This window comes from Rhea pennata, chromosome 8, assembly GCF_028389875.1.
Source record: "Rhea pennata isolate bPtePen1 chromosome 8, bPtePen1.pri, whole genome shotgun sequence".
Classification (NCBI taxonomy): domain Eukaryota; kingdom Metazoa; phylum Chordata; class Aves; order Rheiformes; family Rheidae; genus Rhea; species Rhea pennata.
The window spans coordinates 7,313,457-7,337,538 of NC_084670.1; the positions used below are offsets into that span (position 1 = coordinate 7,313,457).

Genomic DNA, 24,082 nt, shown 5'->3' on the forward strand with positions numbered 1-24,082 from the left:
GCAGATTCACAGGTCTCATCAGCTATATAAGTAGTTCCTTAATGGAGCAGATGCTGCAACTGATTTATGCTGCAGTACCGTCATTTAAATTGTTCAGCATTTTAGCAAAAGAAAGGTAGTTCAAAATAACATTTTTAGAATAAGTACTTAAGATTTGGCTTCATTAAAAATGAGTCTTTTAATGGCTAGTTTTTAATGCAAATACAAATGAAACCAGCTGTTACTGTGGGTAACATAGCGAGTATTCTTCTGTTTCTTCCCAGGTTCAACAACAGCACAGGAAAAGAGGTGGCCCGTGCACAGTGTGCTGCACAGGATGGATGTGGTAGCACCTTGAGCTACACATCAGTGATAGGGCACTTAATTCTGCCTTATGCCTTAGTGAACCTTTCCTTCCAAGTAGGAGTGCTAGTACAGGTTTGTTCTGAAGAATTTTCTACTTTTATTGGTGTGTAGGGAAAAGCAGGGCTGGACTGTTGTCAAATAAATAAAGACAGTGCTGCAGCTGCAGTCGCACAATGCTAAGTCCTAGTTTACAGGCCCATCAGGTTGACTTCCTTACCTCTGTCCACCGAATGACCTTTCCATTTGCCTTGTACTCTGAGCCATGAAATATCTTCACACTTGTTATAGACTCCATTGATTTGCCATCAATAGGGCTTACAACACTGCAAAAGCAGAGGTAAAGGGTAAGTAAGTTCCTGCTTAGCAGAAGACAGCATTTCATGGTGGTCACCTGGGCAGTTCTGTTGAACAGGCGACGTCATTGCGAAGGAAGCTCCGTCAGGGAGGAAGGGCAGCGCCTGCCGGGCCTGCTACGGGTTGATCCGTAAGCGCACGCTCTGCCGTTTGAATTACTGCACAGCAACTTACTGCATCAGCTAAGCGGGCCGTGGACAAGCGTTAGCCTCAGAAGGGAACTTTGGCACTCTGCGAGTTGTGTTTCCCCCCGCCCCGCAAAACCAGCAATTTTGACTATCCCAGCAAATTATGACCACGTTACTGGACTGGATCTTAAAGCAGCCTTGCTGGAATGGGCTCCCAGTGGGCTTAGCCTCCCTGCGAGCGGCAGTGAGGTGCTGTCCCTGGTCAGCGAGTACAGATCAAGCCCGGGAAGGACCTTCCTGCAGGTTTTCAGCACAGTTTTGCATCAGAGCTAAGACCTCAGAAGATGCTAACACTGCAATAGGAGATGCGTATTTCATGCAGATGATTGGATTTTTATTCATTTATAATCTCAGTATAGTCCAGCAATATCTGAACCACTACTTACACAGCCCAAAACATGTTCTGCTACATTTGTACAGAACTTAAAGCTGACCCAAACAGAATGTTCCTACAAAAATATCCTTTCTATATGCTGATACCTTAAAGATAGTACCTACCCCAACAGAGCTTTATTACAATAGATACTTAAAATGACATAAACACCATTCTTTTGGCTTAATTTTGAAGGCTCCAGATTTACTAGTGGTATTAAACTGATTTTATTTCCAGCATTACTTAATGCAAATTAAGCAAGAAGTTATAATATGCAGGATTCAGCATTCTGAGTTGAAGATACATTAGTGGTTTCCAATAACTTGATACTGGCAAAGGTAAGAAATCTTTCCAGAGCACTGGCAACTTTCTAAATTGATGTCTCAAAGCTCTTATCTTAGTTCCATTTTCATTATATTTAATTGCAACTTATCATTTGAAAGAGGTGCAGACATGTAATTTCTGTTTATTTCCCATCTCAGGCACCTAATAAGATCAATTAAAATTTTTAACAAAACCATTCAAAACAGTCACCATTTATTGCTGGGAGGCTGTTTCTCTACTTACCCCTTACTGAAGTTTTTATCATCGTCTACCCACTGAATATGAACATGTTCCTGAGGATCTTCAGCATCTACTTTGCCACAAGTGATGGTGAAGTCTTTCATCTCTCTCAAGGCCTGCCTCAAAGAGTCCATGTTCTCAGCCGTTATCTGGACCATTACCCCATCTAGGGAACCAAGTAATCCTCATAAGCCAAAATACACCACAGCCCATAAAATAAAACAAACAAACATCCTTCCGACATAAAATTTCAGAATCTATTTTAAGAATTATATGCAGCAATTATATGCAGCTACGGAAGAGCTTTTCTTAATTCTCAAATTCCTAAAACATATGGCACTGTCATGGACCCAGAGCATCTGGATTAGTTCTTTTTTCTCAGTTAAGTAAGTTCCCCATCTTTGAAGGAAACAGGGTTTTTTGGCTAAAAACTAAGATAATGCTGAAACAGCAGCACCATTTGAATGCTTAAGGCATAACAGAGCCTTAACAACAATATAGTTAAGCAGCAGTGAAAGGGAACCAGTGTGTTTTAAGGAAGCAATTCAGTTCTTACCTTCTACAATACTGGACTTGGCAAGGTAACCTGAAGAGGATTTTAAAGCTCCACTGAACACAAAGAAGCTGGCACCAGTCACTGCAACAACAACAACAACAGGAGGAATGATTTAGTTGGGCTTTTGTCAGGACAATGTTTTATACAAGACCTGGGTATCACAGCTCTATCATCCAGAGAGGCGATTAATCCAAATCAGGAAGAATGCTACTCCGAGGTAACGGTGACTTTAATGCATGTCAGAGGCTTGGCTAAGCAAGTGCAAATCACCTAATGAGTTTCTAAACTGGACAACAGTTTTATCATATTTAATCTCTCCTCCCTCCCAAAGCTCTAAGATTCAGGACTGTATTTTAGAGTAAGCAAATACATAACTTGCTTCTAAAGTGTTCCCACACAGCTGGCAAAGATTGTACGTGGGCTGTTTACAAATCACACTAACACCAACCCACTGGCCACAGCTCAAAATCAGTCAGCTTAAAATAAAATTCTCTTAAATGACCACTAAGCATCACAAGGTAACTGCTGAAAATCCCTCTTCACATCCTGTACGTAAAATGAGCAAAACTTGGATATGAGCATCAGCCCTGAGCCACCTCCCAGTCCAGTATAAACTCACTTGAGTGACCGGGGATATTGCCAACTCAGGAGTTGGCCTCTGTCTTGCTTGTTCGCATTTGGAGATGTTATAAATGCCTTTGCCGTAAATTTTTCCCCCAGACCCCTGACATAAATTCTCAGAACACACCTGCTGCTGCATTTCAACTTAATGTAACAAAAACAAAAAACAGGAAATTAGATTGTCTAATTGAGGTGAACACTGAGGAGGTTCTGGAGTTCTTGAGGGTGGGTTATTAAAATGCACCTGTTGCTGCTTTTTCTTATTTACCCTTCTCCCATTTTAAACCCAGTCTTCTTCCTTTCCCATAATATAGAGGTCAAGCACAGGCAACTACAGCCTAGCCTGTACCCTCCAGTAATGCCAGTGACTACTCTCCTTATTAACACAGAAATGTTGCCTACAGAAATTACAGTGCTGTGACCTCTGGAGCAGCCCCTGTCCTAAGCTGTATTGTGCAGGCAGCATCACCAAATTTACAAAGGCGGCAAACTGTAACGTGCTTTATTTTATGCCTGCTTGATCTCCTGCGAAGCTGCCAGAGCACCGCTCAGACAGACTCGGAACAGCGTTGTCGACCTAGAGGAGCGTCACGTGGGCCGTCCGCAGGATGCAAACGGCATACTGCGCCCCGACACCTGCGGGGAATACGGCGCCGAGGGGGGCAAAGCGGTGCTGCTTTTCCTCCTGTTACGCGTCTAGCTTACAAAGGTGCCAGTCCAGCAGCATGGGTGTGCTCAATTATTTTCTCTGAGCTAGCAGAAACTCAGTGAAATACAGACAAACCCAGTTCTGACAGACTCCCGGAGCCACGTGCCGTAGCAGGAACACGAACAGCAAAAGTCACGTCGCGCAGGGCCGAGGCCTCCCTGCGCGCCCCTGTTCTCACCCTTCCTCGGCTGGTTATGGATACTGATGGCCTGCGTCTGGTAATTCCCATCGTCGTTCTGGACACACACCAGATGCGAGTCTGCTTTCTCATTGAAGCACGCTCCCCCTGCCAGAACATGCTCGTTGGATTTGTTCATGGCTTTCATCATCTGCAGACAGAAAGGTTTAACCACTTCCACCGTGTTCACCAGGCACTACCGCAAACGGGTCGCTCGCTCTTGGAACAGCGCAGTCGGCCACAGTAAGGTCCTCAGTCCACTTCGAAAGAGATTTCAGCACTCAGAACAATAAATTTCTTTTGAAAAGGGGCTTCAGGCCTTACATGATCTAGCTGTTTTAAAGGGCTACCGTTTAAGTAATAGGAATAAAAGGTATGAGAGACAGCTGAAGTTGAAAAAGTTACTTTCTCCAGCTAGCTTAAAAAGTACATTAAAAAAAACATTGGGATGTAATGTCTGGCTTGTTTACTGTACTACAATTGCTTATAATATGGATGATATAGATCACAAATGAAAAATACTGCCTCCACAGAAAGACCAGGACTAAGACTCGTGGCATTAATCCTAGCTCTGCCACGAGTCTGTACTTTGACAAACATCAAAGCTTTAGTTTCTTTGTGCCTCATCCTCATGAGTTTCTGAAATTGGGATCAATGCTCCTTATTTCAAAGGCTTTCTAAAGAGCCTTAATCACAGACATCTAGATACCATTTTAATTCTCTAGAAAGGAAGCCTCCAAAAAACATCCATGAACTCAGTGATATACCTTCACTTCAGCTTTGCTAATTAGCATCTACTTAAAGGCTTTGACAAAATATTCTTGTAAATTATACAGCTTCCTTACTTTTTTCCTCCCTTCCATTTCATGGAGACTCAGACTATGAGATCTTTGCTCCAAAAAGAAAACTGAAGCAGTCATCTATCTTTGGAATTCATTTCAAAACTATAAACCGTTTCTTAAAAAGGAAAAGCTAATTAAATTACACACACACACCCCCTGTGAAAACCCTAAAGGGAAGGAAAATGATGAATTATTATTTATTTATTGTAATTTTTAAATAGCTGTGGATGTGCAGTTAAAGAGTGTGAACACTGTTAAGAGATGTCAAATAATTCAGCAATTTCTTTCTCTGTAGGTTTTCACTTGGGGAAGGGGAGATGTAATTTAATTAGTTTTTTAAATAGCAAATAATAATTATTTTAATAACTCAATAGCTATTTAGTAATATATTACACCTATGCACATTTATCAATAGTGAGCGTTGTGTGTAGTGTGTAGCTGAGGAGCGTGCACACTACACACAACGCATTTATCTCTAACATAAAACCTTAATTATAGTGTCAGAAACATTAGCTGACGCTCACTATTGATAAATGTGCATAGGTGTAATATTCGGGGAGGAAACTTAAGATTTTGCATCAGACAGCAGTGTATTTCATTATCTAGTTTATCATGCCATGTTCCAAAAGCAAGGCTTCAGCTAAACAGCAGCCATCCCTCCGGAGGGCAGCAGCTGCCATTACCTTAGCCAGAGACAACGGGACCCGGCCACGGGGCTTTGCCCCACGGCAACTTACGGAAAAGCGACACTCGCCTTTGCTGGGGGACTAAACAGTGTCAGACAGGTAACAGTAACACTGTAAGTTGTAGGGGAAAAAATCATTTTGAGGAGAAAGCTATGTATTTAATAAGAAAAAACGCAGACTGAATGTTTAATTTCTCAATCACAATCTGGCTTCACCACGTATCATCTATGCATAAGATTTCGAATGAGTCTTTAACTTTCTGATAGTTCAAATGACACTCTCTTTGCTAATTAAATACACCTTTACGGGGGGAAAAAAGTAAAGGTCTTGTGGTTTAATTCCCATTAAATCAAACTAAGCTCTGATGAAAAAATCCCTAAAATTCGAGCTTTCCAATTGGATTGCATACAGTAGTGTTAAATAAATAACACCTTTCCTCCATTTAAAAAGCTGAACCCTTGCTTCACACTGGAAAGCGAATACAAGCATGATACAGAGATTTTGCTGTCCTGTGCAACACAGGAACTTCCTCAAAGTTCAGCTTTATGCAGCATCTAGTAAGGAACCGAGAAAACACATCTGTAAATGTCAGGCAGAGTTAATGCTTATTAAACTGCATCTTGCATGCCAATATCTATTTAATTCATGCACTTTCCTAATACATTAATTCCAGATCAGGTGCAAGCTTTAGTGACCTTTTCTATTTTCTCGCATCATCAAGAATTAATACACCTTACAACACACCCTTCTTGCTTCACCAGTTTCATGTTTTCAAACTTTACCTAAAAACACCTTTTTAATGCATCTCTTCACTTTCACTATTATTATATTCTTGCAAGGCAAATTCTCTCATGAGATATGCTATATTCTCATCTGATACTAGAAGAATGTTTAAATATACCATTTTGCCCAGGAGGTTTCCTTTCATCACTAACTGCTGATTTGTTTCAAAATACCAAGGTGCCCATTTGCCCCCTGCTCTTCAGGCAGACAGCCCACAAAATTACCCCCCTCTCCTTTATTTTCCTTCTTTGTTGCTCAAATCTCTGTCACTCAGCTTTGCAAACAACACTGAATCCTTGCTAGTAGAAAAAAGTGGTAGTTTCTCACACCAGAAATCAAATATAAATTAATAAAATGTAAGTACATAGACATTTCACATAAACTAATCAGCAATCCAACTATTAATAAATGCTGTATGTACATATACGACATAGATGAGCAAAGTTCATGTACTTTTTCTCCTAGTTTACTCCAAGGGTGAAGTCTATCAACTGATTTGCTCAAGTCAGAACAGTTTTTGAAATCCTCTAATATTTTCAATTATTTATACTTACACTTTACATGGAAGTAATTAAAACCGCTAAAGAAAAAGAGAAATTATCCTTCCTTTTTAATTAATACAAAATTAAATCATGTATCTATTTTTCCTGCGGACACATCCTCATTCTCTCTCAAAACACATGCATCATGCATTTATAGTTTGATTTTGAGGCAGTTTTCATCAGCAGTAGTAAATAAAATTCATTTAGATCCCAGGTCCTCCAACCACAAAGAGATAGTAAATACATGTTTTATTTTAAGCATTACCTCATTGTATCTGTTGCTGGGAATTTTGATGCTGGTTTTTCGGACTTCCATATCAACCACTAAACCTTGGACCACAGGCAGCGTGTACTGGTAATTTCTGAAGTCCTGGTAATTAAAACAGGCTTTTATTTTTTAGAAAGTTAGGCACAGCAACTATCATTAACATAGCAGGTTTCACAACTAGCCTAGTGACCACTAGTGAGCCCATTAAAATAACTGCAGTTAGTTACTGAAAGGCAGGCTGGGAGGGAACCTCAGCTTGTAACATACGTAACTGAAGTACGTAGGTATGTGCGTACACACACGTACCTCTTAGTCATTTCACTGACTTTTTTTATACCAAAAAAATCTGTATTCTTCAGTCTTGAATGTCATGACTGTATATTAAAAAATCTGTTGTCTGTGCTGTTACATCACTGCACAGTCACTAGTTTCTCTAGCAGTAAGGTTAGATCATGCATCAAAGAGAATTTTCTATATTGAAAATATCAGCAAAGTAGGAAGAGCTACTAAGTTTGTTTCAGTTGAAACCATATAATCAGAGAGCTGTGACTAAACACCGTGATGGCCTAGCAATTTTGAGGAAGGAACCTGAGCAATTACTGCATTTATTTCCAGATCTAAAGTCTCAAGTGGCCAGGTCTCGGATGTTGATTTTTTTACAATTTCCCCCAGTCTCAGAAGTTGATATCCAGTATCAGCAACAGCAGATCATCCACCCAAATGCCTGCTGTTTCCTCTTGTCATCTTTTGCGCATGCCACCTACTATGTGCAAGAGGACAGTTCTCCCCCAGCTGATCCATGCACACCAGTGGAAGACGCAAACTCGGCACTTACTGCAAGCAGGTTCATAATTGTGTGTCCAGTCTCTCCAAACAGCGGCTTACGAAACCTGACACTAAAAAGCGGGCAAGGGTAAACTAGGGAAAACAAGACAAAAAAAGTCAGGTTTAAGTTTGCCTATTGAGAGATGCTGCAAAAACAGTCTTCTTGGGAGACTACATTAAGCAGCAGCAAAAGGAAAGGTTTGCACTGAAGACCAGAGTTTAAAGAGCAGAAGAGGAGTGTGGCATTACAATAACGTGCCTTCCATGCCTGCTGTGCCTCCCTGCCCATCGTGCTGGCAGCCGTAAGGATTATGTGGGACGCTTACGAGTACCAGGCTGTAGGTCTGAACGCAGCGATTTGGATGATGATTGCAAAGACGACCTGCCTAAATGCCCTTCTCAAGATACTTCATGGAAACGACTTCTCCGTTCTTACGACCATCCTGCAGCCCTCTGCTATAGCATCACAAGCTTTTAGGTTCTTCAGTTGACATATGTGACATATGCAAGTGATAATATCAAAATTACTTCATTTTCTGTTTCCACAGTTCTTGAAAATGTGACAAATTCTCTATAGGAGTTATGTCAAAAGGAATTAAGAACATATTTACAGTATGTCAACAGTGCAAAATTTCCACACTCCTTAGCTGACTTGGCCAGACTTACAGAATATCTATGAGGTGATTCAGCACGTACAGTATGGATCTGGCTACATTACATTATGTCGCAGTAGAAGCCCTAACTGAGCTTGAAACATGACTCACGCAGCAACGTGTAATGCCAAGGTTTCCTAAGCGTGTGTCTGAAGGAAGGTTCCTAAGCACCCACCTAGCCTGGTTTCCAAAACGCTGCACATCTTCACAGTCCCCACTGTAGTCAGAAGGAGCCATAAAATGCTCAGCAGGTCAGAGAAACATCATCAGGATTTCCTGATGGAAGCGCGCTGAGCTCTGCACGCTGACACACGTGGAAAGCGTCGCAGCTCCTGTGCCCACTCCGTCCAGCTGAGCGGCTCATGCACCGTTTCCCAGGGCACCAAGAAGTGCCAAGATTTCACGGCAGCTCAGCTGCGCCCAGAGGCGCTCGGCTCCCGCACTCGAGCGTTGACGACTGATCTGCAGGTGCTCAGCAGCCATTTTCTGGACCTCCAGAAGCCCAGGGTGACTCCTGCAACTGATCTGCTGCTCATCCAGCAGTACTGGACAAACTGCCAGAACCTGCCAGCTGCACCCAGCAAGGGGGATGCGCGCGGCGCTGCCTGGCTCGCAAAGGCAGCCCTACCTGGAGGGGTGGTGATCTGCAGTCACAGCTGTCACAGGACAACTGAATCTGCCCAAATCCAGCCCACAGCCACAGAAGAGACTCAGCTTCCTAACAAACCCAGAGTAGGTACTTCCAGCTATGAGTATCAAAACATTTGTTTCTGTGCTAAAAACAGATGTCTCATCCTAAATATAAGCATCTTTGGGTTTTTTTTTGTTTTGTTTTTTTTAATGGTGACAGAAATACACTGCTTAAAAACCTCACAGATGCATGCAAAAACATCGACACCTTTAATGCTAATGTTTGCTTAGCCAACTTTAATCTACAGCTTTCATCCTCAGAAAGCAAGTTTTGAAGATTTTTTTCCTCTCTAGTAATACATATTTTTAATGAAAATCTTCCAGATGATGTCCCCTAAATGACATAAGTTAAATTTACAAATCACTCTAAGGTATATCCTAAAGCTTATTTTGTTAAATCTACGGGAAGACTGGTAAGCGCATGTGAAAAAAATTTTAACAACAGATCATATTCACATTAACACAGCTTTACCAGACCAGTCAATTAAGGCAGCAATCAAGCAATACAGCAAAATTCTGATCTGGCATGATGGACAGACTTATAATCTCTCTTCGAACCAAGAGAGATGCTCCATTTGTCCTAAATAGAGCAGCTAAGTCAGACTTGTTCTGCACTTTATTTCAGGTCACTAAGTGAGCAACTAAGGGAGCAGCTGCTCAGAACTAGGTTTGCCGCCATGAAAGTCGCCCTGATGGGCCAGTACAGACGTCGTAAAAAGGCGGCAGCCCATGTCTGTGCGGTGCTGTCACTTGGATGCAACGCGAGTATGAAGCACCAGCAGTAACAGTTCTTAGTTGCCTGTTTATGTGAATATGGCTTAGAAAGGACAACAATTTAGGGTTGGGTGTTCTATAAACCTGAATCTCCTGCAAAAATTAATGCAGCTAAAGGAACTACAATACTTACGTCTGTATTCGGCTCCAAGTCTCAACATCAACCGGATGGGGAACACTTTAGCCCAGGGTGTCTCCCATTTCTGGATGAGGATGCCAAACAGGTAGGGTGGGGTGGGGAGCACCAGGTCCTGCAGGGACTGATACGTAGCCGCAACGTACAAGAAGCCCCCATGTTCTTTGCTTCCGAGGAAACTCTGGCTGAAAAAGGAGTGTCCCAGGTTGCCCACAACGTTACCTATGAACAAAAATGCTTATTATTTCACGGGATTGAGAGCTGTATCAAGAATTTAAAGAGTTTTTCAGAAGAGAGAAAAAAATCATAATGAACATAGTTTCAGGAAACAAAGTATGTTCCTCGTTGATGTCCATTAATCACACAAAAACCAAAGATTTTGGTTTAGGCTACCTCTTGTGCAAAACTGTATAGTCTATTATGGAATAATCAGGACAGTACCTACAAGCACAGACCCACCACCACCTCTCCTTTTTTCCTCTGTCTTTCTAGCTGTACATGCATATAGAGAGATACACTGCAAAATACATGCAATGCCTACTCCTTTCTTCTCAAGGACAACAGCTCAAGGAGAGGTGCGTACAAATGCACCTGGTCAAACGATTAATGCCCACTGACTTTCCTTCCTTTTGCGCAAACCACTGGCATGCCTGCCAGACATATTAAAGATCTGGGTCATTTGAGAAATTCCACAAAAGAGTGTTTATGTAATTAGTATCCTTTATGTAAAATGCAATTGGGAAAGACACAGGGGAGAAATACCACTAATTCTTACTCAAATTTTTATTCTCTGATGCTCTTAACTTCCAAAAATATTTATGCTGAAAGGACTGAATGAATCTGAATGTTGATTAGATCGTTTCAGCCTCCAATGCAGCATTTAACATTGGAGCAAAGAACCATGGTGTGATTCCTTTTATGAAACGTTAACAACAGCATGCAAATAACGTACAAAACAGCTGATCGCTATTCTCCGTAGGAAGACGTGAGTATTAATAGTGCTGATTTGCCCTCAAAGAGAAACAAGTAATCTCAGAACAGTGTGGAGGATCACAGCACTCACGAGCAACCGCTCACGTTCGAGGCAACCACAGAGACTTCCAGGGCTTCTGCGGCAGTGCCAGGGCTTCCCCTCCTGCGGAGGCAGGGCTCACCCCGGGGCCGCGCTGCTGCCCCTTCGCCTTAATGCTCCCTTCTCTGCTGGCAGAGCACAGAGGACAGCGGAGAAGTGAACCCTCTTTGTCAGCACCGACTGCCTCTCAATTTCTCTCACAGTCCTCATCCACCATCCAAAGCGAGACTGCTGAGTAGGAGTTTCTGCTCTCTCTCCACCAACTCATAATGCAATGTTTGTAAAAAACAAAACAAAAAAAAAACACTAATTCAAGGCAGAGAAAAAGAAATGCTGTGCCCCTTGTTCCTCAACACGCACGTTAACTGGACATAGTGACTGAGAGGTTTCTCTTTTACATACACATGTATTAGGTCTTCAGTAAGTAAAAAACACAAGTTGCAGAAATACATCTATAATGACATCCTCAGTAATCCAAATATGATCTTCAAATTAAACCTTCTCAATTTTATACTGCAAACAGCCTAAAAAATCACACTCAAACATTTACAAACACAGGAAAATCTAACAAGTACAACGTTGCCAAGGAAAGGTTAACCACAACAGAGGTTTGGTTGGTGTGATGGGGAGGGTGTTAAGCCTGACCTTAAACTGATCCCCTCTGAAAGTCTCAAGTCACAGCAACTCTCCCCAAAGCCAGTACTGGTATAGGAACACCACTACTGGCAGGTCTGCAGAGAAAAGGCTCCTCTAACACCTCCAAACACCAAATAAGAGCAGGATTTTCCAAACTATTCAAATCTGCGGGCATCTCGGTTGGATTCGTTTTACTGTGCCCACGAAGTGCTGCACAAACCAAACTCTCGAGTTCTCTGATAGAGGACACGGGGGTTCGGTGGCCCAGGCAGCCCGCGGCAGGGTGAGGCTCGCTCGTGGTTTGTGGCCACCCTGCAAAGCTCATTTGTAGTTTTACACGTACAGGTAAGCCAGAGCTGGCACCATCAGCCCAGAGCTAATGCCAGAATCCTCAGCGCTTACGATTTCTGTAAACGCTCCGTGGATGAAAAGTAGCCGTTCCTCAAACTGAAGGACTAACGTGATCAGCGGAGCCACATCAAAGGCTGCCAGCTGCTGAGAAGCGTTGCTGCTGCCCAGCTGCAAACGCGTTCCTCTGTCAGCCTGTGCCGTAACACGCTGCTTGCTCAGTGAATACCTTGCTCCACAGCACCAACCCAGGCGTCGCTCCGGCGACTGCAAACCAATGCAGTAATTGGTGCTCAGGAAAGATCTTCTCTGATCTAAAATAGCTGCTGGCATCCTTCCATCTCAACTCTGCTCGCTTCCAGTTCCCACCCACCCCCAATAATCTCCTCTTCTTCATTTGAACTTCCTTTTTCCCTTCCCATCTGCTATTATCAAAACAGAAATTACAGACTGGATGGTAAAATTACCTGGTAAGGTTCTTTGCTCCAACACCATGACCACAACAGTCCTTTCTAACCTTAAGCTGTATAAACTGTTTAAGCTGAATTTAATTCTGTACCCTTAAGCATTTTTTTTGTGTGAAAGAGGCTGGGCAAAACTAAGCTGTACAAAACTGTATGGTTTGGTGACATGAAGTACTGCCCACTGCCGTGACAAAGCAGTCAAACGTTTCCACCGGTGACGGATGCCAAGCGCTGCAGCAGAAGGGGACGACTACTTATTTTTCAGGAGATGGAGCTTCAAGACTCACACGCTTCAGCTGCCTTAACAAGAAAATTTTTCAGCCAACAGAATCATGAAAAATCCCTCAAGAGAGGAATCTGCAACTCAGCTGTTCAGCTCTTTGCTACCAGGAGCCACGGCTTTCTAAGTTACTCCTTTTGACACAAGCAGCTGATGCAGCGCACGCTCCAATAGGCTTCCACTACAATGAGGACACTCTGTTGGGATTAGAAAATTGTGCTGCAACTTTGTTTATAAGAACATGCAACCTCCTGCTTTGTGGAGCGCACGGCACGAACCAAACAAACATGTTCCTACCCTCCTCTCTAGTGCCCTTTACAACCAGCAAGGCCAAGTGAAAAAGCCTGTTTGGGCTTCTCCACAAAAATCTGACCAGGCTTGTCAGCCTTCCTGTCTATCTGGTCCAAGTCGAGACCCCACGAGTAATACACCGAACATTCGTATTTCTGAGCAAACTTCCATTCACTTTTTGTTTGTGTTGACCCAAGTTCTTTAATCTGCTATACAGTTACTTTAAATAAACACTGCCAACTCAGCAAGGTGAAACCCAACCTCCTGCAGCGCTGCAGGTTTTTAAGCACAGAACAGTATTTCAGAAGCCTGTAGAAAAAGTGCAGCTGTCAGAGGAACCCGCAGAAAAACTACCCTTCTCAAAGGCATGTGATTTAGTTTACAAAATATTGCAACCTCCTTTCTAAAGGAGATAAACTTGGAATAATCCTGCAGTGAACGGAAAGGTGCCTTTCCTTATATTGAATTCTAGCACCTAACATTAGACAATAGATACAATTATTTAGAAAGCACCATAAGTGTGTATGATGCATCTAAAGCAGCTTTGCAGGAAGTCAGTATCTATTCTGTTCTCAATTATACTGGATTACCCTTGACCTTAAACCCAAAGGAGCTCTATAAAGTCTTTTAGAAAAAATCATGCTTGTATCCACTGACGTGACTCTCTCTTCAGTTTTGATCCATACTATTTTGAATTCTTCACTTAGGCATCTTCCTCTGTTGAAGAACAGACTTTGCCTATCAGCTTGGCAACCCCTTCTGGACTCGCACAAAACAGTTCGTACCAGGAAAGATACAGTAGAAAGATTTTTGCCTCTCTCTATTGCTTTCAGTACATAACGAAGCCAGAAACAGTGAGGTTACATGCCTGATACATGCCTCATAAAATCTGATTAACGCCAGGTCAGCAGGCTGGTGTCAGCATCCAGTCTCGGGGGGAGCGCGTGCGCGCTCGGGAGCGCGGGAGCTGCATCTGCGAGGCCTCACCCCACGGTCACCGCTAACCACCAAGGACTGCCGAGCACCCAGCACCGTGCCACCATCCAGCAACCCCGCGCGCCCCAGCTCCCCAGCAGCAGATCCAAAGCACTATCTACCCGGGGACAATCTTGCCAGCTGGATTTTCTTCAAGGGCAAAAAAGCACACGCTCTTTGGAAAAGCAACACAAACCCGGTCACTGCCACTCCAAGAGCCACAAAGAGACACAGAAGAGAGAAGGCCACGGACGTAACGTACCGGCGCAGCACGTTTTTCAGCCTTTTATTGAAGCACGTCAGCAAGCAATTTGGAAAGAACGTACTCGCGTTGACAAGGGACGCAATGCTTCACTTACCACCAACGCGGGCAGCAGTTACCAGCATCCAGAACTTCCTCAAGCTACACTGGAGCAGTCTCCCGACCAATCACCCTCCCACCTTGTATCCTACCCGGTTTTGTGTCCATCTTTTCACAAGACACTTGCAAGGGTGCCTTATTTACTCAGCCTGTTCTCAGTTGAGAACATCTACGTGGACTTCTTTATAGAGCCACTCCATATTAACTACAAGCTTATTTAATTAAAACCAGGCTATGTAAAAAATACACTACAACTGGGATCAATCTATCCTCATCCAGAACAACCCAAAAACACGGAGATAACAAACCCATTTCAAGAGTTGCCGGATTTGCGTTTTTATTACAAAAGTAACAATAGCATTTATTATAGTCTATCAAAGAAAAGTTGATGCACTAAGGCATATCTAGCAGTTCTACATTAACGCATCCAACTGCTTCAAAGTGCCCATTCAGATGGGCAGAAATTCCCATTTTCCCATTCACTGGATCTCTTGCCAGGCTTATAGCCAGCAGACACAGATAATCAAGGGATTACTACTACAACAGAAACCACGAGCTTTCAATTTCCAAACTAGCACAGCAACATAGCAGGGATCCTGATGACAAAGGGACCAGAGGGAAAACAAAGCGAGAGAAACAGAACAACAATTAATACTTGCCTTAATTAGCAACTTAGCAATTTATGATACCTCGCATTCATAAAATCTGTAGTGAAAATCCCCTTTTTCCTTCAAAAGCTCCTCATTGTTCTACAATTACAAATTCCTAACGCCAGATCGCAGCTTGAGTTTGAAGCCTGAAATCTCATCCATGCTGAAATGGGAGATGAATACGAAGGGCAACTCGGGCTCCGCTGCCCCTGCTTGCACGCGCCAGGAGTGCGTCCTGCCAAGGGCTGAGAGCAGTGCTTAGCGCAGAGGACAGGGCTGCCCTCGAGTAACAAGCTAACCTCGGGGCCGCGCAGAAACACCTGGGAAGAGGCACAAGTACGTACAGGTTTTTGCCTCTAGGCTCAAATGGAGAATTCAAAATTGAGCAGGAAGAGCTAGTAAATAAATGGCTCATGGGGGAAAAAAAGCACGACAGATTTGGGCTTTAATTAAATAAGGGGGGAGGCTATATTTTTCAATTAAAAACAAACACAACAACAGAATCAAACTCTTTCCAAAACCAGATCAGCATCACTCTATGTAATTCTTGCTTCCAGTCCAATAAAGAATACTATATATGTCTTTTTATTTTATGACTGTTTTTAAGGAAACATTTACTTTAGGAGATAGATAAAAAAAACACCCACAAAATTTATTTTAGTTTCCTGACTGCAAAATAAATTCAAATCAACGCATTACATAATGAAAAATGACACTGAGGCAGGGTTTCAAATAGCCCCTAATTTCTTCAGGAACTTCTCATTTTCTCCAAATCTCTACCAGCTAATCTCCAAAAGAAGTGCAGTACCTCCAAAATTTGTTAATTTGGAAGCATGGCTGTATCTATAACAGCACACAAACTGCTAACCACTTCCAAGGGATTACAGCCTCCAAACTGAAACCCCTACAGCACCATATCCTGTCTCTCTGGCTGAATAATCTTGCAAACAGCCAGAGCTGCAAATATGCTAATATATACTTCTCTCTCTCATATACATGACTTGGAAAGACAAGAGGATGGATATTGACAGGCGGCATTACAGAACGTTATGGGAATTTCTGTAGGTGCTATGTTCTACAATAGCTTCAGTGCTGTTTGACGTTTTATCATACAGCAACACAAGGCGTGTATTTGTTTCTGCTACACGTCTGAAATACGATATAGAGCAAATACTATCAGAAGGACATTAAAGAGTGGAATTCTTAAACAATGAAGTTTTGTTTCTGATTTAAAAATGTACAATAGCAAGCAGCTCTCTGCAGCATTGCAATTGTAGGATATCAGATTACTACCACTAGAGCATAAAAAAAGAATTCCAAATACATTATGTAGGAGATATAAATTATGTATTTCTGAAATGTAATTATATAGTTTCATTGCAATATACACAAAATGTAATTATATTTGTGCATACACATATGTGTGTGTGTGTGTGTGTGTGTGTATTTCTCTTCATATCTATCTCCCTCTGAATACCATCATAATTAGAAGATAAGGCATGGCAAATTAAGTAAGGTTGGGAAATGCATTTGCTTCCAGCGTATACGAACTGCATTAGGATATACGATAATAGCATATTTGGAACCTGGCGACCTCTCTGGACAAGCTGATCTTTGTTGTATCAAGATATTTTACAAGATAAAAATCTTTTTAATGATTTCATTAAACAGCTGGATTCAGTCACTGCAAAAGCATTGTGAATGATTACTCAGAACTCTTTATATATATATTTTCAGTGTATAGGCCTGCACAGCATATGATGCTACTTGACCTTTGGAAAATTAGCTTTTATTCTCTAATCAGCGGTACTGATTAGATCCAAGTACTTCTGGTTTCCTTATCATGCAATGTTTTTTGAATTCTAAGGTCCAACATTAGTTGGAAGTGGCAGCCCATTTACCCAGCAAAAGTAAAATGTATAAAGGTTTACATAGTACAATCTTGTGACTGAGATACTAAAATCCCATATTCCAGGATAATTACTGCAATACTTACAATTCACTCCAGGCATATATACGTGTATATACATATAAAAGTGTGTATATATACATTACTTTACAGCATAAATATTATCTCCATCATGTGGTAACAAGCATACACTATGGGAATTAGACTTTTGAACTGCCTGGTTTCAGGATACTGAACACTGTATCCACAATGATCCTCTAAATTTTCTTTGTGCATCTTTAGAAAAGCTACCCTTACTTCAAATGGAAAACAAAACAAAACAAAACAACTAGAAGTAATGTTAGTAGAGTACCTATAAGCCCTGCTGAGCATCCTACTACACTTACCACTAAATGGAGTACTAATTTCAGACATGTGTTACCCTTATTCAAATTTTAAGCCTCATGCCTGGTAGAGGAGGCCAGAATGGGTATTAAGCAATTGCTGCTCAACACAAAGGCTGTCACAGAGACAGTTCGCCTGCTCCACTGCTATAATTATCTATGCAAGGCCTTTATATGTCAAACTCGCTGCATGCTGGCACCCTCAGGAAGGCTGGAAGATCTTTAGAGCAGCTCCCCATGTTACCAACACCTCACTAGTACCTTTATCTGTAGTAGTAGTAGATAGTATAGACAGTAATCACTAATAAAAACTCAGTTCCCTATCAGCTTTGATCTTTACTCTCTTTTTATATTCTTTCAAACAAAAGTAGCCATTTTTAAATGATAGAAAATGTGAGTGTGTAATCCAGTACTATCATCTATTCAACCCAATCTTAAATCTTAATCTCCAAAGAACTCTTACCTGCTAACGCATCCCGATAAAGTTGTACAAAATGGTTAAAGATATCCTTGGGCAAACATTTTTCATCAGGTAAACACTGCAAGAGAATGACTATCTCTGACTGCCCCACTGCATGCATCCCTTTTGTAGTGAAACACCAGCACTTCCTGTTCACGTCTGCAGAGAGGAAAACATAGATCAAAACACAAAATCAGAATTTCACAAAACATGTCTAAATTTCACTACAGCTGTTGCAAGAATCAATTTTACAGCATGCATGGTGATCTCTCTCACACAGACAAATTACATTCTAAATCTGCTACCTTACAAGCAAGCACATCCAAACAAAGAGCAGCTCAACAATTCTGGGTTTGCAGCTAAGGAAGAGCCGCAGCATTACAGCTCCCAGTCAGATCTTGGGATTAACACCACAGAGCAGACCTTTAGCAGTTTCTGTGTCAAAATTACAGCACAGGATTTGAATGTGAATGAAAGGGGACAAAACCAGACTGTTGACTGTGTGTTTCACAAGCCTGACAGCTAAACCAGTTTCAAACAGAGATCTCTCTCTCCCTCTCAAGATGGATAACTGGATGTCAGGTATTTTTTGAGATGTCAGTGTTTCATGTGAGCGTTAATAATAACACATGCTCTTCACAATTCATTTACCAGGAATTCTAAGTTACTAGAAAAAAAATCTTTCATCTAAATACATATATACACACACACACGCATATATATACACATATATAACACATACGGCTACCTAGCCAGATGCTGAGATATTCATAAGCAATATTTTAATTATATGAATATTTTACAGAACCAAAACACTTTGCTACAAAACTGTCTTTTTCAAATTTTCAAATATGGTTTTCTTACTCAGCAGAGACCAACTGAACTACTAAAATGAGAGGCAACCTATATGCCTCCTTATTTGTCTCTCCCTCCCTCAGTGCATGTACACACACAGAAAAGGGTATGAGAGATATCCGGTGGGCAGAACTGCAGAATCAGCATGTTACTATGGGATCTTGTCTGCTTTTTCTAGAATATGAAGTTAAGCAACCAGAGGAAGAATGAGGGATAAAACAGCTTGCCTTAGTCAGTCAGACAGGAGATAAAGACTCAATTTTTGAGATCAATCTCAAGAAATAGTTTACATTTCCTATGCAAAATTATCCATATCAATGCTTAAAACACTGCAAAAAGTTTTTATAATGTAAGTTAATATGGCTAAGTACAAAGTTTTAAGTCCATAAACATTTTCAAAGACTATCTTACCAAATAAAAATGCTGCTGTTCCCAGGAGTAATACACATGTAATTTCCACTCCCCCCCTCACATCCCAAGCTTTATTCAATAAAAGAACTTACAATTTACAATTTTTACCATTGACAGCAAATTTGCATTTAGAACAAATACAAGAGGGTCAGGGCCACCATCCTCCAGCTGCTGCATAACAGAGATCTGAGAAGGTCTCTCTTCTACCGCATAGTCTATAAGAGAAACAAGTAAACACATAGTGAAGTCATTAACCTATTGGTACAGTATTCTGTATTACAACCAGTTAAGCCTGGCTCTGTGGCATTTTTCCCGACCTTTTAAAAAACTTTATTTGAAGTATTGCTGGTTTGATTGATTGCTTCTTAGGCACAGTGAAACTTTAATAGTATTTATATGCATAACTCCTGTATGCTCTTTCCATTAGGAAAGCATAGTTTGTTTTATAAATCAATCATTTTTTTAAAATCTACTGAAGGAAAAAACAGAAATCAAATAAAACTGAAGTCCAAAATGATAATGAAGTCATTTATATCACAGTAAAGCATAGCAACATCAGTCCTGGACTACAGACACAGCACACAGTCCATACCCACAACACAGAACTTACCTTCCTATTAGTTATGCACTGCAAGTGTAACAAAGGGGGCAAACAGTATTTTCAAAAGATCACAGAAGGTCTGAATCCCATATAAAATGGATCGAAACTGAAAACTCAGAAAATGTGTGTGGTTTCCCTCTGTGATTAGCTCCATATGACTAGCAAATGTAAATTTTTCATCTATTTGATTATAATCCATTCTGTATTTAAGCTTTAACAAAAAAAGTAGTTACACTGATGAAAACAGATTCTGAAAGAAATGTATTATCTTTCATGCTATAATTATCTAGAAAGAAAGGTAATTTCACTTTCTAATGTGAAAAATGTTTTTGAAATGTTTTTAAAAAGAATTACAATATTGGAAGTAGAATGTTGCAAGGAGAATCCAGTATGTGACAGCATATGAAACAAAATCAACTTAGCATACAAAATAAGATTTACGTGAAGTTATCTATATAAAATTGATGCACTTCAAAGATGTGGGTTGTGTGCAGAAAAGTATACTGCAGTTTAAGTAGTTCACTCCTTGTATCTTTTTTCTGGAAGAGACTGAATAATTAGGCACCCACATGAACAGCTAACACAGAATGGAACAGATTTGTTTTGAAATGAAATGCTGCTTGCATATTTGTTTTTGACAGTACCCTGCAATAAAAGGTTACTTCCTGCTTAACATCAGAAATAAATGCTGCTGGCAAAAATTAATAGAAATATAAAAATCAAAAACAAAATCTAAGCTAACTCAGGAATGTATTATAGGATGTCATGAATCAGATTGTGGAAAGCAACTGTCAGAGAAAGAAAAAAATATTTTAGTCTTTTAAAAATTATTTTTCTTTTCTCGAATCCTCCATTTGGATACCCAGGGAGTGGACATCACAATTACTAAAAACTTCACTGCAGGCTAAGTTGTGTAATGGTGCCACTGAATTCAGTGCTCTGGGATGCCTCAGATAGAGTGAATGTTCCAAAAGCCTTCCTCAAAGGCAAACATGAATATTCATATGGCTAATTAAAATGTATCTCTGTGTGGAACATTCCCCACAGTCCGATCAGTGAAAAAAACAGCACTTATTTCTGGACTGAGGTTAATGTTCTCTTTGGTTTTGTTTTTACCTTTTACAGTAATTTCATTGCCAGAATGGGGCTCTTCCTGGACACTAATAAGGATCAATGATGCAAATGAGTGTCGTGATGTTTAGCCATATGAGTACTTACTGTGAATTTCTTCAGATCTTCAGTATATTGCCAGCATTTTACTTTTAAAATAAGTGTAGTAACTTAATGGATTGCCTGCAACTGGTAAGCATTAAAACTAGCTAACAAGTTTTCCTCTCACCTCCTTTTACTCCAGTGGAGATGAGAATTGGAGGAAGACCATCTTCAGGAATTAGATTCATTGCACTGCCAACAGGACTGCCAACCTGAGTTATACTTCCCGAGAATACTGAAGTGTTATCAGTCTACAAGAAGCAAACAATAAGAAACGACAACATCACAAAAGTAATAATGATAAAAATATAAGAGATGGCCGACTAGATTGCTAGATGTAAGTGAAGGAGTTTTGTCTCTGCTAGGGAAGCAGAAGTACCAAGTAACTTGTCTCTTTAAAAATAGATTATAATGATGATGACTACTGTGTGTGAACTATACTAAAAAGCCTACTTAGTCAGAGACTGCATATCCTTTCTCTTTCACCACACATATCCATTTCCTTACAAAATGTAAAAAGAATACCCAGGCTCATCTGACCTTCTGCAAAGACTCAATTCTCATACGTAGTGTAATGCTTTTAAAACTGTTAGATTATAGCTGTATTTTCATGCATAAATCTTTTTAGGAGAAAAGGTGTCAAAATACTCTTCTGCTCAATACTCTGACATTCTTATTTCAAACACCATACTGACCTTGACTCAGCTTTTTTAAAGCATGCATTACACAAACATCCTTCGTACACAAGCTGCATAGCCTAAAACTCTGAAGCCGCCTAGCACATGGATCTCACACGTTGCTCAGTGCTCTGCCGTACAATAGCTCATTTCAGTCCAAAACATGCTTATTTTCGCAGACATTTAAGTGAGGGCACTTGCTATGTAACACACTAAAACAGGCCTCAACAGATTTTCCAGATTAGTCTTCTGAAATCACCACAGAGGCTAATATACTATTCATGGCCAAAGCCAAGTATTGTATTTCGAGCACTGAATAGCATAATGCTCCTTACCTCTGCTGATAAAGTGTTGTTCGTCACGGGCTTTGCTGGATCATGTGACACTGCTAAGGTTCCAGTGGAAGTTGTCCCAGCCACTGTCAATTTTGCTGCATCGGCAACCTCTCCATTGGGTAATATCCCATCAGCAAACCAAACTCGCCTTTGTTCTCTAGGCTGAGCCACTGAGAGAAAAAAATACTGGATTTATCATCTCATAGCAACATTGACATGAAAATTTGTGGGCAGAAAAGCAAAATAATAATAATAATAATAATTCAGAGAGAAAGGCTAGAAGGGACTTGTGACATCCTCTAGTTCATTGCCTGTGGCAGCAACATGTGCAGCCCAAGACAAACATCTACTGAGACTAGTTTACTCGTCCTTAAAAACCTGATTTCCTACTGAGAGCAGGTATATTGCAACTGGCACTAGCTAGAGTATTTAGAAGGGATGAAGTGCATGCATTCTTACCAATTTTTTACTACAGTTAGACTGAAGGAAAAAAAGAATAGAAGCATTCTTACCTTCTGCTCCAGGATGCTTTAAAACTCCCACAGGTACCATGACAGTGGGAGGCGGAGAGCTCAGGGCACCTGAGGCCTGAGCCTGCTGCAAAGGAGGGATAGTAGAACAGTATTCAGCAGGGTTGTTAGGGTTAGGACTCTGGCTTGAGGCACTCATCATGTTCTCCCAGGCTTGAGCTAAAGCAAACAAAGAACAAGCAACATGAGCACAGAAGAATGTACCTGACACTCCATAAAACTGTGTTAAGTTCTCAGCTGTGGTAGCTCTGAGCTCTGCTGCCTTTCAAGGGCCATCTCTCTTCCTTTATTTTAAAGCCCAGGGAACTTTTAAAGAATAAAATGCAAAAATGCATGAAGAAAGAGCACTGATGCTACACAATGTAAGTATCACTCCATATTGAAATATTTTCTGAAATTCGTAACAATGAGCTTTGACCTGAATGGTGCTTAGCTCCTCTTCCCTCATTTTGTTTCCTCTTCAAAAATTTAATTTAAAATGTTCAATTCTTATATGTTTACCACTACCGCATTCCATAAGAGCCTATCGATGAACACTAGTTCCTATTGTGAATGTTTTATAACCTACTGGACAACTGAGCAGATTTATCTTTTCCACCTGAGAAAAGCATTTTGCATCTGTTTTTGTCCAGTGCAGATCAGTATCAACAACTTATATTCCTAACCATAAAAGAGCCCATGCTATTAATTTCCGAAGACATGACTTGGGCCTTAATTCAACTACCCAAACTATAACACATTAAAACTTCTCTGTCAGCAACATCAATTACAGAGAAATCTCTCCTCTAGCTAGCAGAGCAGAATATATCTCCATGATGATATTTCTTTTGTGTCTTTAAAAAAGAGCTGTAGCTGTGCAAGGTACTAGGAAATTCAAATGTGGGTTTACATCTTCAAGCTTATTTTTATGTTACAAATAAAGCATTCCTCTAAACAGGCATAAGTATCATGCCACCTGAGCCCTTTCCAGAACAGCTAAGAAAATCTGAATAAATCATGTACATATTTGCCTTCCTTTGGCTATGAATTGTCAGAAAGCTTTGGTAAAGTTAGTAAGACTGAAGTAACAAATGGAACACAGCAGGACAAACTCCCTCCCTCCTCCTCCCATCAACCTGCAGCACCCACAGAGTGAAATACCTGTCATGAAAAAGGCACTGACATTTCCTTCTGAGAAGAAAGATTAACTAAATTCAAGTGTTTTAAACTGCAATTCTGCATCCACTTGGAGTACAGGTCTTGAAAGAAGAAAGAGTTAAAAATGCACAAAGAAAATTTACATCTCTAGGATCTCTTTATTAGAAATTTCATAGCAAGGTAAAAGCACATTTTGAAAGTTTTCTCTCAATCAAGCAAAGGGTCAACTCAACATAGCTATCATTGAAAGTACAGCAAAAGAGGTGGGAACACCTATTAAACACATAGCTTGTCCGTGGATAAGCGCCAGAAAACAGATGAACACACACACACACGAGTGAAAAACAAAAGTGAAATTGAGCAACCAAATGAAATAATTGTTTTAAAGTACGATTCCTACACCCATCT

At 40.7% G+C, this 24,082-nt stretch overlaps 1 protein-coding gene across 2 annotated transcripts in view; it reads right to left on the bottom strand.

Annotated features, from left to right (window-relative positions):
- The window catches only part of ZFYVE9 (zinc finger FYVE-type containing 9), a 58,497-nt gene that overhangs the window by 1,816 nt on the left and 32,599 nt on the right, over window positions 1–24,082 (bottom strand). For both annotated transcript variants that reach the window (XM_062582170.1, XM_062582169.1), the window contains 12 exons: window positions 22,520–22,696; window positions 22,008–22,177; window positions 21,123–21,246; window positions 19,275–19,397; window positions 17,920–18,075; window positions 10,085–10,309; window positions 7,845–7,927; window positions 7,007–7,111; window positions 3,889–4,039; window positions 2,381–2,461; window positions 1,828–1,990; window positions 563–668 (listed from right to left, as the gene is read on the bottom strand). In XM_062582170.1, the coding sequence (XP_062438154.1) occupies window positions 563–668; window positions 1,828–1,990; window positions 2,381–2,461; window positions 3,889–4,039; window positions 7,007–7,111; window positions 7,845–7,927; window positions 10,085–10,309; window positions 17,920–18,075; window positions 19,275–19,397; window positions 21,123–21,246; window positions 22,008–22,177; window positions 22,520–22,696 (1,664 nt within the window). The remainder of the gene's footprint in view (window positions 1–562; window positions 669–1,827; window positions 1,991–2,380; window positions 2,462–3,888; window positions 4,040–7,006; window positions 7,112–7,844; window positions 7,928–10,084; window positions 10,310–17,919; window positions 18,076–19,274; window positions 19,398–21,122; window positions 21,247–22,007; window positions 22,178–22,519; window positions 22,697–24,082) is intronic.